Source organism: Lepidochelys kempii, chromosome 10 (genome assembly GCF_965140265.1).
Source record: "Lepidochelys kempii isolate rLepKem1 chromosome 10, rLepKem1.hap2, whole genome shotgun sequence".
Classification (NCBI taxonomy): domain Eukaryota; kingdom Metazoa; phylum Chordata; order Testudines; family Cheloniidae; genus Lepidochelys; species Lepidochelys kempii.
Window position 1 is genome coordinate 34,414,312 of NC_133265.1, and position 17,510 is coordinate 34,431,821.

At 49.6% G+C, this 17,510-nt stretch overlaps 1 protein-coding gene across 4 annotated transcripts in view; it reads left to right on the forward strand.

Moving 5' to 3' along the window:
* The window catches only part of NLRC3 (NLR family CARD domain containing 3), a 73,613-nt gene that overhangs the window by 37,448 nt on the left and 18,655 nt on the right, over window positions 1-17,510 (forward strand). For all 4 annotated transcript variants that reach the window (XM_073362807.1, XM_073362805.1, XM_073362806.1 and 1 more), the window contains 7 exons: window positions 1,263-1,349; window positions 3,977-4,060; window positions 5,696-5,779; window positions 8,167-8,250; window positions 10,091-10,174; window positions 15,147-15,230; window positions 16,635-16,718. In XM_073362807.1, the coding sequence (XP_073218908.1) occupies window positions 1,263-1,349; window positions 3,977-4,060; window positions 5,696-5,779; window positions 8,167-8,250; window positions 10,091-10,174; window positions 15,147-15,230; window positions 16,635-16,718 (591 nt within the window). The remainder of the gene's footprint in view (window positions 1-1,262; window positions 1,350-3,976; window positions 4,061-5,695; window positions 5,780-8,166; window positions 8,251-10,090; window positions 10,175-15,146; window positions 15,231-16,634; window positions 16,719-17,510) is intronic.

A 17,510-nucleotide genomic window follows, 5' to 3' on the forward strand; every position in this document is an offset into this window, starting at 1 on the left:
TGCCAAACGTTGTGCTGTGTTTGTTATTACCTATGTGTATCAGTGGCTGATGAGCTATCCTGAGATGCTGGTAGTATTGCTTTACAGAGGCCGCTTAGGAGACCACGGAGTCTGGAACTGGCATTCTTGCTTTGTGGGCTGGTAGAGGTAACAAGACTAAGAGGAGGCAGGTGTCTTTACTTGAACTACTTTCACATTGTACCTTCACCTCTGAGGAGCAGAGGCTAATTCAGTCGCTTTCACTTCATAGTACTTGGCCTCTCTGCTGAGGTTACAATAATAGGTGTTGATTTAATTGGGCGAGGGATGACATGGGCACTTCTCCACTAGCAATTGGACTCAGATCCCCAACTCATTTCACATTGGCCAATGGATAGCCCTTAAAAGACCTTTAGTTATTGCTGGCCTGGATGGATGAGAATCCGCAACTCACAGGTAGAAGATTTTGCATTTCACTCACAGTCCCAATAGCAATCCAGAAGTCTATTGGATCTTTATACCATTTGAGGCTGGTTTAGCATCCCCATTGGATAGACGTCCCCAAAAGTCAGCTGTTCCTAATATCAGACTTAGCGACAAGTAGACAAAGTAAGACCAGGTGACAAGGACCGGCACTGGCTTCAACACAGTGCATTTTAGTGTTGTGCAGGCCTGGAACATGTATTTAATGGTAATGACATGACCTGTGGCAACTACAACCTCATGCCATCTTACAAGACTTATAAAGAGAGGCCCCTGGGCAGTGCAGAGTCCTGTATCGCTATGTTGGAATAGGCTTTACACTTCTGCCATATCTTTCATTGGAGGAACCCAAAGGACTTAAATGTGATTTTTGTATAAGTGAAGCATCTCCAAGTTTTTAGAGGACGTTCTCTGTGGAAGAATAGGGCCTCCTAGAGTTATCCTGGGATGCTGGTAAGTGTGACTGCGTTATCCTAGAGAGAACGGACTCTTCTGGCGCTGTGCATATGGAACGTTCTCTAGTCATGAGGATCAGCAGTGTACAGGCTCTCGGCTCCTTGCTGGGGGATGGTGGGGGGAGGTCAGCTTCACTGTGAAAGGCAGCATCTCAAGGAACATGCTACCTCTGACGGGGGTCACTCTGTGAACTCTTGAGCATGGAAGCTGCACAGATCAGGATCTCTTCATTTTTTCGGAGAGCTCTCACTCTCAGCAGCTCATAATGGACATTTGCTCCTCCTCCTTGTATTATCAAAATGCTTTGTTCTCAGCCGTCTCTTCTGTTTTGCTTTGTTGGCCAGGCTGGACAACAACAAGTTTAAGGACAACGTGATGGAGCTGTTGGGGAGCGTGCTGAGTGTGAAGGATTGTCAGATTCAAAAGATGAGGTACTGGCTAGCATTCATAAAATATTTTGGGGTGTCACTGCAGTGGCCATTTGAGCTAAAGGTTCATGAACTCTCTAAACATTCACATGATCTAAGCTGTGTTGTGAGATGTGCCCTCAGCAAAGCATTGCGCCATGTGTCTCCGCGTGGTCATCCACTCAGGGTGCAGCAGCAGTCAACAAAGAGAGCAGAACAGAGACCATGAGGAAAGGGCGAGAGAATAAAACAGAAAATATCATAATGCCACTGTATAAATCCATGGTACGCCCACACCTTGAATACTGTGGGCAGTTCTGGTCACCCCATTTCAAAAAAGATACATTAGAATTGGAAAAGGTGCAGAGAAGGGCAATAAAAATGATTAAGGGTATGGAACAGCTTCCATATGAGGAGAGATTAATAAGACTGGGACTTTTCATCATGGAAAAGAGACGACTAATGTGGGGGGATGTGATAGAGGTCTACAAAAGCATGAGAGGTGTGGAGAAAGTGCATAAGGAAGTGTTATTTACTTCTTCTCATAACACAAACACCAGGGGTCACTCAATGAAATTAATAGGCAGCAGGTTTACAACAAACAAAAGGAAGTATTTCTTCACACAACACACAGTCAGCCTGTGGAACTTGTTGCCAGGGGATGTTGTGAAGGCTAAAAGTGTAACTGGGTTAAAAAAAGAATTAGATAAGTTCAAAGAGGACAAGTCCAGCAATGGCTATTAGCCAAGATGGTCACAGATGCAACCCATGGTCTGGATGTCTCTAGGTCTCTTGACTGCCAGAAGTATCTGGCACTGACTGCTGTCAGAGACAGGATACTGGGCTAGATGGACCATTGATCTACATGGCTCCCGTATGGCCATTCTTATGTTTGACTTGCAAGCCCTAGCCACTCACTAGTCATCTTCTCCACACTAAAATTGACCTTTTTGTCTCTCTTAATATTGCTGTAGAGCCCAGTGAGATATGTTCTCGTACTTCAGTGCATGCAGGTAACCGCCTAACCCCCGAGCAGTTTGGGTTACCAATCTGCCTCCTAAACTGGTGCTCAATCCCATCTTAACTGACCAGCAAACGCCTCCTCTAACAGGGGGACTTCCAGGGTGGAGGCTCCCCTGCTGGGCAATGCTAATTGACCAAGATGATGATGATGTCATTTGCTGGTATGAGAATGGATGTTTATTGTAATCACAGTCAGGGTGGTGGCTTTGGGAACACACGTTTGTCAAGAGGGGTAGGTGAGCAGGGCAGGTCTCCCACTGCCACGCTGTCTCTCTACACAGCTAATTGCAGTTCATGGGCAGACTTTGACTCTCAAAACTTGTGATCAGTGCCGCCTAGATCAGTAATTTTCAGCTAGATATCAGCCTCTGTCTCTTTCTGAAATCTGCTGCTTGAGCGGCAAATTGTGGCCGAAGGCAGGGAAGTGAGGACTGTGATTTGTACTTAGTTTTACTGGAGTTTTGCTCTCCAAATTGCAGTTCCCAGCTCTCTTGGGCCAGGGGTTCTGAAATGTGGAATTAACAAGGAATAGTTCCCGTGGGCTCAGACACTAAAGTGCTGGTGCAGACAGTATGCTTTGCAATGCTGGTGGAGGCTCTCTCTGAGCTCTTCTGAGAAAAGGCATTCATAAAGTAGCCAGGCCACAAGCAGTGCTGATGCCTTCAAAGTCAGCTGTGCAGATAATTCCCCAGTACCTTAAGCTGGCAGGTTACCGGAGTCTCTCAGGTGAGGTTTGAGGACCTGGGTGGCACAGCCCGAGATGAGGGGTCTGTTACAGGAGTGGGTGGGGGAGGTTCTGTGGCCTGTGATGTGTAGGAGGTCAGACTAGCGGCTCATGATGGTCCCTTCTGGTCCAGATCTCTGAGTCTGCGAGTTATTTGGAATAACAAAGTCGGATCTGGTTAGTGGCCCATGTCTGAAAACCGTGGGGCAAATGGCTAACCTGTAGGACACTGAGGCTGAGTATTGTGTTCTGCCTAGCACTCTGCACTGCTCCTGAGGATAAGTTTGTGGCTCCTTGTTCTCCTGCCCCCTTACAGCAGGAGACCCTCCCCTCTTTGGGAGCACCGGGCCACCAGCAAGCAGAGTCTACCTTTCCCCACCTACCTCTTCCTTCCTCCAGCTCTGTGCCCCTGCCCAGACTCCCTCTCACTTCCACATGAGTCATTGCCTGCCCCAGTGTGGTGCAGCACCTTCCCACAGCCCTCCTGGGACCCAGCCAGGGAGAACTGTCAGTCATAGCCGCAGAGCACAGCCAAGGACAGGGATGGCTCGCTGGGGCCATGGGACTCGTTGCAGGAATGAATTCCAGTCCAGCTAGGTCTGTCAACAGCCAGCACCTCTCCCTGCACCTGCCATTGTCCTCAGTCCCCAGATGACATATACCCAGGGATCAACTGGTTTCCAAAGGGTTAACATGATCTTATAATGAACCAATGGAATTGTATTTTTCAAACATAATATGGTCACCTCCATGTTATAACAGTATTCCTCTTCCGTGCAAATTCCTCAGCTGTGTCCTTGGCAGTTTCTGTGGCCGGCAGCAGGCTTAGAGGGATGTAATGGGCTAGGAACTGTATTTGTTCTCCTTAGACTAGATGCTAACTCCAATTTCTTTTCCCGGACAGCTTGGCAGAAAACCAGATCAGTAACAAAGGGGCCAAAGCCCTTGCCAGATCTCTGATGGTCAACAGGAGCCTGACGGTACTTGAGTAAGTTTCGTATGTTTCCTAGTTGATGTCGTCCATGCTGTGGGCAAACATGGGTGCCTCCAGTGCACTCACACGCCGTCGGCCGTTTCCTTCATGAAAATTGATTAAATAGAATGGGTGACGTCAGCTGACCTTAATTTCTCCACATTGGAGGATGGCTCCTGCCCACCGTAATCAGTTCCCAGAAGAGATGAATGTTGTGGTTGTAGTATTCTTGACTGGTGACTAATGAAAGAAATGTCAGCTGCCAAGCTTCTTTTCTCTTTCTGAAATCAGCTGTCACCAAATATCAAAGATTCCACCCCCAAAGCCGCTTGAACACTGAAATCCAGTAAGAAAGCTCATGTGATGCCCTCTTGTGAAAAAAATCAAAGGTTAAAATCCCTTCCCTGCTCCCCCCACATTCAGAATGAACGAGCATTGCAGACATCGTGACAAAGATTCACAATGAGGGACCCCAAAAAGTTATTCATCCAGGAAATGTAAGGCGCTGTATGATTCCTTCCTTGGGTGTGAAAAGCTCTCTCTACAGCCTCAGTTTCACACTTATTTATTTGTGATGTCAATGATTTTCAATAATAGTAGTCGGGGGACACCAAATTTGTGTGAAATATACTCAACTTTTCCATGTAAAGTTATACATCTAGGAACAAAGAACGTAGGCTGTACTTATGGGATGGGGGACTCTACCCTGGAAATCAGTGACTGTGAAAGAGATTTGGGGGTCATGGTGGGTAATCAGCTGACGATGAGCTCTCAGTGTGATGCTGTTCCGAAAAGAGCTAATGCGATCCTTGAACATATAAACAGGGGAAACTAGAGTAGGAGCAGGGAGGTTATAGTACATCTGTTTGGCACTGGTGCAACCCCTGCTGGAATCCTGTGTCCAGTTCTGGTGTCCTCAGTTCAAGAAGGATGTTGATAACTTGGAGAAGGTACAGAGAAGAGCTGCAAAGGTGATTAAAGGATTGGAAAACCTGCCTTACAGTGACAGACTGAGCTCCTTGAGTTTAATTAGCTTAACAAAGAGAAGGTAAAGGGGTGACTTGATCACAATCTGTTAAATACCTACTTGGGGAACAAAGAATTGACAATAGGCTCTTCAGTCAAGCAGACAAAGATCTAACAAGTTCCAATGGCTGGAAGTTGAAGCTAGACAAATTTAAGATTGGAAATAAGGTACACATTTTAACAATGAGGGTAATTAACCAGTGGAACATACCAAGGGTTATGGTGGATTCTCCATCACTGGCAAGTTTTCAATCAAGACTGGATGGTTTTCTAAAAGCTCTGCTCTAGTTCAGACAGGAACTACAGTAATTCAGGGAAGACCTCTGGCCTGTATCCTACAGGAGGTCAGACTAGATGATTGCAATGGACCCATCTGGCCTTAGCTGTGAATCTATGTAATGATGGACAGTTGACTCTTGATTCCTCCCATGGCGACCTATTAAACTGCACTAAAGTCACCCTGAGTTCCAGTAACAGAGGCTAAGCCCCACTTGCTGAGAAGATCAAGGTTTAAACTGAATGTCCACCCTTAACTCTCCCTTGTCATACCAGTTTTGTTCTTGTCCGGATTTTCTAACTTTAGCTTTTCTTTCTCTCTTTATCCTCATTTCGCCTTCTCCCCAGCCTTCGCAGTAACGCCATCGGACCCACAGGGGCGAAAGCACTGGCTGATGCACTGAAAATAAACCAAGTCCTACTTTCCCTGAAGTAAGTGCTGTTGGTTTTCTTTCCTTGGCTTCTTCTGAAAGCTAATTCCTAATAGACATAATTGTATGTGCGAGAGACCGCTGTATGGGTGTGAACAGTCCTCATCTCACTGGCTATCAGATGTTCAAATGACTAGACTAGAAAGATTGTGGGTAGTAAACAGCTTCCTTCATCCCAGCATAAGTGCAGTCAGCTTGCAGCAGGTGGCTGTCACAGGTGCAATAGCCATAGAAACAACATCTCACTTGCAATGTCCAGGAACAATCCTTTCCTGACAGGGCTTTGGCAGAAGCAGACAACTCCTGAGAGTTGTCTCCATCTTAACTTTACAGGGGACCCAGGAGAAGCCACCTAGATGCTACTTAGTTCTCTCCAGATGCCCAGCTGTGTGGGGGATGCGCTCACTGAAGCTGCTAGCTCTTTACAGTGATGCTGTGCTTTATGGTGTCGTGTCAAAAGGGCTGTCCAGGGACACAGCAACATCTGTGTTGTGTTCTTGGATTTTCTCTGCTATCCCTTTTCTTTAATAAGATGAGGTCAGATCCAGGGCAAATTGCCTGTACGTATAAACGTACTGCATACTAGTAAGTAACATTTACACTTTGGCTATGGAACGAGGAGAAACTCAGTGGTTTTGGCTGAGTTGTGCTCTGAGGTTTTGGAGTGGTTGGACTTTTGGGCCCCTGTGAACGGAAATCAAAGGAATTGTTCATGTGATTCCCTAGCAACTGAACCTGTTGAGTTTTGTACTTCGTAAGTTACGGATCCAGTGGGCCTGGTGCTCCTCTCAGGGATGCTGGCATAAATCAGGAATAGGAAGTCAATGAACTTATGCCAGTGAGAAACCAAGGCAGGATCAGAATCAAGCCCAATAGATCTAGGTATTGGCTCAAACCACAAAACTGAGATTTGGATTTTGAATACCCCCTTCCCCAGTCTGAGGTGTGAGGGAGTCAAGCTGAGGAGTTCTGGCTCCAACCCAGTCTACTTATATCTCCTTACCCTGAACCAACTATCCGGAACTACTTTGAACTCTCCCTCCTCCCCCATTCTCTTTGTAGAAGTCATAGGGCATAACTTAGTACATGGACTGAGGGATTGGGATGGATCTGGTTGGGGCATACATGCCCCAACATCTTATTATTGAGTACAATATCTATTGACTTACTGTCTTGTTTATATTTATTGAATTATTCTCCATATTGAGATTCAACTGCTATTTAAAAATCATGATTATGATTATTGTAAAAAAATAGGCAGAAAGTTTTAAAACAATCAAGAGGAAGTTTTTCTTCACACAATGCACAGTCAACCTGTGGAACTCATTGCCAGGGGATGCTGTGAAGGCCAAAAGTATAACTGGGTTCAAAAAAGAACTAGATAAGTTCCTGGAGGACAGGTCATAGAACATCAGGGTTGGAAGGGACCTCAGGAGGTCATCTAGTCCAACCGCCTGCTCAAAGCAGGACCAATCCCCAATTTTTGCTCCAGATCCCTAAATGGCCCCCTTGAGGATTGAACTCACAACCCTGGGTTTAGCAGGCCAATGCTCAAACCACTGAGCTATCCCTTCCCCCTCTCTTGGCTCTTAGCCAAGAATGATCAGAGACACAACCCCATGTTCTGGGTGTCCTAAACCTCTGACTGCCAGAAGCTGGGACTGGATGACAGAGGATGGATCACATGATGATTGCCCTGCTCTGTTCATTCCCTCTGATGCACCTTGTACCATCTACTGTCAGAAGACGGGATACTGGTCTGACCCAATATGGCTGTTCTTATGTTCTTTTATGTTCTTCTGATGGCACCGAGGGGCGGGGAAGAGCAGGAAGCCAGGCAGAAGGAAGACTAGGCAGAGGAGGAAATGGAGGGATAGAAGTGGCCTATAAGACAATATAAAAAATGAAGGGCCTGATGTCTTAGTTACCCTCAGGCTGCTTTACCCCGCTCTGGCAGTGTGAGGGCCATCAGGTGCAGGCAGATGTGTAAAGTGGATGTCCGTGTAATCTACAGCCACTTTAAGGACTCTTTACCATGTGGCGTGGTGTGGTGGAGTGGTGTGGTGTGAAGGAATGTGTGACTCAACCCCACCACCTTAAACACAAGGGAGGGAGACGAGAAAGGGCAAGAGGTGTCTGGAAGAGGTAGGCTGCTAAGGGGGCAGGAGGCAGTCCCAAACGGCAGGGGCTGGGGGCAAGACTCAGGAGGCGCACTAGGAAAAGAACAGCACAGGAAGTTCAGGCACATGGGGGTTCATTCTTTTATACCATTGCCTGTGGCCTCAGGAGACGGCATGGCTAATATGAGACAGGCTGGGACAGTCTGTGGCTGCATTCTGCTCTAATTCCTAGTTTTTCCACAATAATTGTGTTGTGTTATCTCTGCAGCCTCCAGAATAACGTGATCAAGGAAGATGGTGCTAAATTCCTGGCTGAGGCCCTTTTAACCAACCACAAGCTGACAACTTTGCAGTGAGTGATTCTAAAACCCAAGCTCCCCTATGGTTTGCTGTCTGCTCCTTTCCGCGGCCATCTGCAAGGGCAGCGCTGTGGTCACAGCAGCCTGCTGCTAATTCCCCTTCTTGGCTTGGCCTCCTGGTCAGGGCCATCTGAAAGCACAAGCAGATGAGCCATTGTCCTCTGCCCCACAATCTGACCATTTTCCGTGTCTCTACTCAGACACTTAATCATGTCTTTGCACTCCATTAATCACGGGAGATTAATAATGGGAGACCTCAATTCCTCCTCCATTGCCCAGGCTCCAGTCGCAAGGGTGCCACCATTTCACACAAGGAAGCCTGCACTGCTCACATCAAAGCTGGTTTCCATCTTACAGGAACCACATTCCCGCAAACCCATTCGCCTACAATGCGCTAAATCTACTGCAATTGCTGTGCCCAAAAGTGGGCAGAGGCCAAGTGTGGAGAGAGATGCTCTTCTGTTCAAGGAGCAGGAGGGGGCAGGACAGAGCCGATCTGAAGGAAACATGATAGATGGTGGGGTGGACCCTGAGGAAGATGGTGCCTGGTTTGTTTGCCTGGTTCATACCCAGTCTGTCTTATTTATTCTAACCACTAAGAAGATAAAGCTAAGTGCAAACTACTACAATTAGGAAGCAAAAATGAAATGCACAGCTACAAAATTGGGAATAACTGACTAGGTGATAGTACTACTGAAAAGGATCTGGGGGTTAGAGTGGATCACAAATTGAATGTGAGTCAACAATGTGATGCAAATGCAAAAAAACGCTTATTTCATTCTGGGGTGTATTAACCGGAATGTTATATGTGAGACATGGGAGGTAACTGTCCTGCTGTACTCAGCACTCGTGAGGCCTCAGCTGGATACTGTGTCCAGTTCTGGTTGCCTCACTTTACGAAAGATGTGGACAAACTGGAGAGAGTCCAGAGGAGAGCAACCGAAAGGATAAAAGGCTTAGAAAACCTGACCTATGAGGAAAGGTTTAAAAAATCTGGACAAGTTTAGTCTTGAGGAAAGACAGAGGGGGGACCCGATAATAGTCTTCAAATACATGAGGAGCTGTTATGAACAGGACTATGATGAATTGTTCTCCATGTCCACTAAAGGCAGGACAAGAACTAATGTGCTTAATTGGCAGCAAGGGAGATTTAGGTTAGATATTGGGGAAAATGTTTTGACTGTAAGGACAGTTAAGCACTGGAACAGGCTTCCAAGGGAGGTTGTGGAATCTCCATCACTGGAGGTTTTTCAGAACAGGTTGGACAAACACCTGTCAGGGATGGTCTAGGTTTACTTGGTCCTGCCATAGCGCAGGGGCTGGACTAGATGACCTCTCAAGGTCCCTACCAGCCCTACTTTGCTATGATTTTAGGTCAGGTCGAATAGGGCATGTAACAGAGTGTGATGTCAAGTGTGATGCTAGATTGGCAAGGATTTGCCTTGATGATGATGATGATGTCTGTCAATATGGTAATGGCTGATAACAACATGATCATGGCTGTTACTTGGTGTGACCAGGCCAGCTAGTCTGCCATCCTCCACTCTGATGGAAAAGTCCACCCACCAGCTTACCTGGGGCAGCTATTCAGAGAGAATTTGAGGATCTAGGTCTAGTAGAGCATGATAAGAGATGGGATGAAGGTATAAATAGCAAAAGAGTGTGCACCAAAGCTACCTGTGTGCATTAGGGGAGTACAAAATATACAGAGGCAGAAGTGCCTCAGCCAGAAATGGGAGACCTCAAGTGAGAAGAAGGAAGTTAAAGTGTGTTATTGATGGAGAGCTGACTCCCTCTTTTTGAAGTTTATGGGTGATTCTGTCTTCTTCACAGCCTTCAGAAGAACTCCATTGGGCCCCAAGGTGCAAAGAAAATAGCAGAAGCACTGAAGCAGAATGGGAATCTCAGGGAACTGATGTAAGGATTGACACAGAGGTTACAAGTTAATAGAGAGATGAACAACGATTGAGGGTGACACTAACTTCTGAGTCCCCTTAGGATCTGTCCCAACCTGTTATGACATGGTGTACAAGAAAGGCCAGATATTGCCACCCCTATTCCATGGGTGGTCCCACTGAAATCAGGGGGATTTCTCATGGAGGGATGGACTGACTGTTCATTGTGGCTCAGAATGGCAGAATGTGCATAGGGTGGGCGGTCAGGGAGTCATTTCATAGGCATGGGAGGAATGTTTATGCTCACCAGTTCCCGTGTGATGTATCTTGTAGTAGATCAGCAGGGATATGATAGAGACACTGACGTCAGTGCAAGTGCTGCACCCTATATACAGCTTCATGAGTGTGGATGGGTGCGCGGCTGTGACCACAGGGACACGAGTGGGGCGGGAAGGTAGTGTGTGGTAACAGCCAGCCAGGGACAGGAAACTCCACCAGACTCCCCTGGCAGGGTTTCCTGTGCATTCTTCATTGGGAGGCCAGGGTTTGACCTCTGCTCATCCCCTGCTCGCTGTCGAGTGCCTTCCTGCAGCAAGCATGTGGCCCCAAAACCCTGTGGACACCTTGAGCCTGGAAGGGATATCTGGGCTCTCTATGGGCACAAGGCCATCCACGCAGACCATCTGGGGCTGTGCAGCAGCTCGGGTGCTCGGCAGCTATACCTTGCTTCCTGACTGCCCGGCCGCTTGGCAGCCGTGTTGGCAGGATTCCCATTAAAGGGGAGAGGGGCTCCCACTGTAGAGGGGGCAGCTGGCTGTATTATATCTCCGGAGGAATCTCTATTGGGTGTCCGGGGGAAGAGATGCATCTCTCACTCCTTCCTCCAGTGTAGGTACCAAACTAGATAGCCCCTTTTTGAGAGGTTTGTCCCTGTGCGGTACTGGGACAAAACCAGACGTGGTTTTCTCCAATGTAGGATGGGGGACGCCACTCAGCACCCTGCAGCTCTTAAAAATGGCTTCTGCCCAGGCAGTGTGACCTCACATCTACTGTCCTGCTGGCAGGGGCAGGATCATGTTGGCGGGGATGGGGTCATGCTGTTCCTGGAAGTACTAGGATGTCTGGTATTCTGGAAACGGGCGAGTGGCCACCTTATTCCAGTGTACCCACTGCCTGCCCTATCCCCCCAGCATGCCTCACTGGGAAGAGCCACACCTCCATGGCCCCTTTTCCAGCACGGGGAGGGAGAGACCTGTTCGAAGGGGATCCTCTGCATGCCGATCAGAAGGGTACAGTCTGGCCACACTTGTTCTTATGTTAATAATGTACCCTGGAGAGGACCTGGGCACACCCATTGCTGGAAGTACAGCAGCTGTGCCCCCAGAAATACAAACCACCGTAGTCAGGGAACACAAATCAGACAAGCACTAGAGCTAAACACATGTCTGGGGTCGCACTTTGCAACTCCCTGGAAAGCTTCCCTTCCAAGAGCATTTCTATGAAAAGCCAAACTAGGGAAGGAACAGGTTAAAGAATTTTCAGATCGATCAGCTGTATTAAAGTTGGCAGGGCCTGGTGAAATTCATCTTAGGGTACTTAAGGAACTAGCTGAAGCAATCTTGGAATTGTTAGAGATTATATTGGCGAACTCATGGAGGATGGGTGAGGTCCCAGAGGACTGGAGAAGGGCAAACACAGTGCTGGTCTTTAGAAAGGGGGACAAAGAGGATCTAAGTTTCCTGTAAGCTAAATAAGCTGCTGGCCATGCAGGCTGGGCAGGCGCTCAGGGAACCTGTCCAGCTAGGACCTGCTGCAGCTGTGGGAGGGGCGCCCCTTCCCCAGCCCCAACCTAGCCTGGCCCCAACCTTCTGCGGCTGGGGGAAGGGTGCCCTGAGGCGCTGACTTCCCCTTCAGCCAGGGGGGTGCTTGATCCCCTGCTCCCTCCCAGGTCCCACCCCACCTCTTCCTGCCCCATCCCACCTCCGCCCCGCCTCCTCCCCCAAGTGCGCCCCATCCCCGCTCTTCCTCCCCCTCCCGGAGCTTCCTACATGCTGCAAAACAGCTGTTCACAGAGGGCAGGAGGCACTGGGAGGGAGGGGGAGCTTGGCTGCCAGTGGCTAATTTTTCTCTGTGAGTGCTGGAGACCCACGGAGTCGGTGCCTATGGGGACACCCTTCCCCCGCCCCCAACCCAGCCCCGGCATGGACCTGCTGCAGATGGGGGAGAGGCGCATCTCCCTAGCCCCACCCCAGGTGCTGCTGCGGGGAGAGAGAGCTAGGGGGAGTCCTCTCTCCCCACCGTAGCCCCAGAGCACCCTCCTGCACCCCAAACCCCTCATCCCCAGCCCTACACCCCCAGCTGGAGCCCTCACCCTATGCACCCCAACCCTCTGCCACAGCTCTGAGCCCCTCATCCCCAGCCCCGCCCCAGAGCCCGCACGCCCAGCCAGAGCCATCACACCCCTGCGTCCCAACCCTCTGGCCCAGCTCTGAGCCCCCCCCCCAACACACACTCCAAACCCCTCGCCCCCACCCCCACCACATGAATTTTGTTCTGTGCACCAATATGTAGGTGATGTGTCACACATCATTTCCATATTGGTGCACATAACAAAATTCATTCCACACATGGGTGGGGAAAATGAGAGGGAACACTGAAGAGGACCCAGGGATTTATAGAGCAGACAACCTGAAATCAATACCTGGAAAGATACTGGAGCAAATTATTAAACAAGAAAAAATTATACCAGACCAGCCTAATTTCCTTCAATAGGGTTACTCGTGGACTAGTGGATGCGGGGAAGTAGTAGATGTGATATACCCTGATTTTTAGTAAGGCTTTTGGGTACAGTCCCTCATGACAGTCTCGTAACAAAAAGGGGAAATGCGGTCTAAATGAATTTACTATAAGGTGGGTGCACAACTGGTTGAAAGACGGTACTCAGAGAGTAATTATCTGTGGTTCGCTGTGCAACTGGGAGGGCGTATCTAGTGTGGTCCTGCCGGGGTCAGTCCTGGGTCTGGTGCTATTCAATATTGAAATTAATGATAGAGTGGAGAGGATGCTTATCAAATTTGCAGATGACACCAAGCTCAGAGGGGTTGCAAGCACTTTGGAGGCCAGGATTAGAATTCAAAACAACCTTGACAAATCAGAGAATTGGTCTGAAATCAACAAAGTGAAATTTAATAATGACAAGTGCAAAGTTCTACACTTCGGAAGCAAAAATCAACTGCAGAACTACCAAACGGGGAATAACTGACTTGGCGGGAGTAGTGCTGAAAAGGATCTTGGGGTTATAGTGGATCACAAATAGAATGAGTAAACAAAGTGATACATTTGCAGAAGGCTAATATTATTCTAGGAGCATTACCAGGAATGTCTTGTATAAGACACAGAGGTAATTACCCCACTCTGCTCAGCACTGGTGAGGCCTCAGCTGGATACTGTGTCCAGTCCTGGATGCCTCACTTTAGGAAAGATGTGGACAAATTGGAGAGAGTACAGAGGTGAGCAACAAAAATGCCACAAGGTTTAGAAACCCTGACCTATGAGGAAAGGTTTAGTCTTGAGAAAAGAAAACTATGGGGGGATCTGATAACAGTCTTCAAATATGATGAGGTCTGTTCTAAAGAGGCCAGTGATCAACTATTCTCCGTGTCCACTGAAGGTAGGACCAGATGTAATGGGCTTAATTGGCAGCAAGGGAGATTTAGGTTAGATAGTAGGAAAAACTTTCTAGCCATAAGGATAGTTAAGCTCTGGAACAGGCTTCCGAGGGAGGTTGTGGAACCCTATCACTGGAGGTTTTTCAGAACAGGTTGGACAGACACCTGTCAGGAAGGTGTAGGTTTACTTGGTTCTGCTTCTGCACAAGGGGCTGGACTTGATGACCTCTTGAGGGACCTCCCTACGGAGGGAGGGATAGCTCAGTGGTTTGAGCATTGGCCTGCTAAACCCAGCGTTGTGAGTTCAATTCTTGAGGGGGCCATTTAGGGATCTGGGGCAAAAATTGGGGATTGGTTCTGCTTTGAGCAGGGGGTTGGACAAGATGACCTCCTTAGGTCCTTTCCAACCCTGATATTCTATGATTCTCTTAAAAGGGCTGATCTCCCAGGGATGGGCAGAAGGGTGTTGTCTTTGGAGTGCTTTCAGCTTTGAAATGAACTTCCTCCGACATTCTGCCAAGATGCAAGTGTGGAAACAATTTAGGAAGCCGTGCAAGAGGCGTTTATTTGCGTCGCCTTTTTCTTATGTGGGCCTGTAGCCAGATAGCATTTGCCCTGCCAGTGGGTGAGGGTACAGAAGGAACAGCTGCTGATTTATGCCAGCGGTTAGCATCGATTCACTTTAATCTCTCAGCCACACCCATGTAACGCAGCAATGGGCACAATATAAATCAGAAAAGCGCCCCAAGTTCCCCTGAGTAGGTGGGCGAGGGTTCACAGAGCAGACATTCCACACACCCCACCAGTACGGGATAGGATCACCACATGCCACAGGCTGACAGGGACACAGTGTCACTGAATGGGCAATTGATCTTTGAGCTTGAGTGGACACAGCTGTTCTCTGTGGATGGGCGAGGTCTCCATCGCTCTGGCTTGCATTGTAAATGTATTTGGTGCCTGTGGCTGTTCCTTTACCAGGTCAGTTTTCTACTGTCATTTTGTCCTATGTTGGGATGGGGTGATCAGATGCAGAATCCAGATGGAGGTGTTCGTATTGCTGCTAAAGTGCTGGGCCTTCTTGCCCACCTAGCTCCTCCTTTCCCGGGATGTGACTGGCCTGCTGGGGACTCGGCCTTGGCACGTCACTGCGGAACACTCACTTTTCCCATTGTGAGACTTGGCAGCTGTGAGGAAACCAAGCCACCCCCTCACTAGGGGGCCAAGGTGGGGGCTGGCTTTTCTCAGGCTGATTGGGATCCCCTGCCTCTGGGCTCTGACTGCAATTTCACAGCTGCTAATGGCTGATCTCCCTTTCCTTTCTCACAGCCTCTCCAGTAACTGTGTGGGGGACACTGGCTCCGTAGCCTTGGCCGAAGCTCTGAGAGTGAATCACAGTCTCACAACCCTGGAGTAAGTCCCCTGCCACTCAAGTGCCTGGAGCACCCCTGATGCATTGTTCTTCGCTGCCAAGGTGTGCTTGTTAATGCTCCACCGCTCAGCTCTCCCAAGGGCAGAGTCGTGATCCAGAGTGATCTGGGGTTGCCTCCTACCCCATCCTTGTCTGTTCCCCCAACTCATGTCTGTGGAAAGCAGAAGGGGCATTTGTGGGGAAGAGGCTGGTAGGTTTCTTTGGGAAAATTTCCCATTGATGATCTGCAGGGCGGAGGGGAATGGCTAGGGGCGTGATGGCCTCGTGCATTTTTTTGGGGGATCAGTTCCAGGGGATCTCCCAGGAAGTCTTGGTATCTTCAGAGGAGGGTAGTAGCAGGAAGATTCAGCAAAGAAGACAGGAGGACTGGGGGTGGCATAAGGAGCCTTGGCTTTCCCCGTTGCAACCAGCCCTTGTCTGTTGTGCCCAGAGTTATTTCCCTGCTAGAGGTTTGGTGGCCTGTGGGAAATGAGTTGCTGTCCACTGTCTGCTTCCTCATGGGCTCCATCACAAAACTTTTCCACCCTGGTTAGGAGTCTCAGCAGAGGGGCAGCAGACTGACTCGCCTTAGAAACCAAGCAGCCCTCCGCCCCGACAGACGTGCTCCTTCCTGCTCAGGACTGGGGCAGGGCGCGCCTGCTGCTCTTGCCTGTACTGTCCCTGTCCCGGGGGCAAATGGAAGACTTTTGTCTTCTCAGTCTGGCACCTTTCACCGGGAGCACGTGCCCCTTCTGTGCCAAGAGGGGGACGTCAGCGCACACCTCCCTTCAGTGCAGCTGGGTGCACCCCCTCTCCCAGCTCTCCCAGGACTGCCTGCTGGGGCTCTGGCTGAACTTTCCCCACCTCTTTTCCTTTTTTGCACTCCCCATGTGTGGCCCCACACAGTCCAGGGGCCTCCTAGCCAGCTGTCTCTTGAGGGGTGTCTGTCAGTCCCAGAAGAGGAAGCTGGACAGGCATGTGCCCTGCACCTATTTTTTGGCCTCTACCTACCTCCTGTCTCCAAGCAGAGCTCCTCTGGGTGGCATCCACTGGCTCTTGGGACTCCTTTGGGGAGCTGGGGGCATTGTCTGGGGCTCTCTGCTTGGTGTCCTCAGCCGCTTCATTCTGAACCTGTGACCCTCACTCCTGCTCCTGCTTTATCTTTGGTATCCCCACTGCTTAGCTGATTGCTGGCTCTGTGGCCCCTCCTCCATTGGTGGGGGGGGCGGGGCTTTTGCTTTGGCGAGCTTTGCTGACCTGTCCAGGATTTCCAACAGGCTGGCACGTTTTGCCGTGATGAATTCACTCTTAATCACACGAGGTGAACTCATCCAGTGCTGGGCTGGTACGAAGGCCCACTGCGTCGTTCCTGTGGTGACACTCTGCTGTATCTCTTTGTGTTTCAGCCTCCAGAGCAATTCGATCAGTAACGCGGGGGTCACGGCACTGATAGGAGCGCTCCGCTCCAACCGGGGCCTCATCAGCCTCAAGTAAGTCTTGGTCTCAGCTCTCCCCTCTTCCCGACACTGCCCCACTCAGATCGCGAACACATACACGGGCTGGCCATCTGGCCATGTTGTCACCACAAGAATTGTGTCATTCGGCGCAGCACCTTCCAGGTCTCTCTGGCAGTAATCTTGTTTTTTGCACTAGCTACAGCATGCGTTCCTTGCTACTGAAGCACGACCCCCCACCCTGCAGCTCCTGGGCGAATGGGACCAGTTTCCGGGGGTGGGGGGTGAGGGGAGGCCCAGGGGGGCAACGGGTTTGCACCCACCTAATTGGTCTGGATCCCAATTTGGTGGGTGTCACCTCTTCATACAGCTGAGCTTCTCTTCTAACTCGGTTTGTTTTTTTCCTTGTGAAATGGATCAGCTCAGCTGTGCTTTTTCTAATCCTGCTGCTAGCAGCGAAACCATTGCAAGCCAAAGAAGGTAAATGGGGTGGGGGGGGAGGGCAGGGGGAGTCTCCTTGGCCTAGGGTTACCATATTTCAGGTTCCCAAAAAGAGGACACTGCCGGGTGCGGGGGAGAGCTAGAGGGGCTGTATGGGGGGTATTTGGGGGGTCCCGGAGTGGGGTGTGTGTGTATGTGTACTGGGACAGGAGAGGGTATTTGGGGGGTGCTGGAGGGGGTATTTGGGGGGTGCCAGAAGGGGGTGTGTGTGTGTACTGGGATGGGGGAGGGTACGGGGTGCTGGAAGAATGTGTTTTTCTATTGTGAGGAGGTACTTGGGGGGTGCTGGAGGGGTGTATGTCTATTTGGACAGGAGAAGGCATTTAG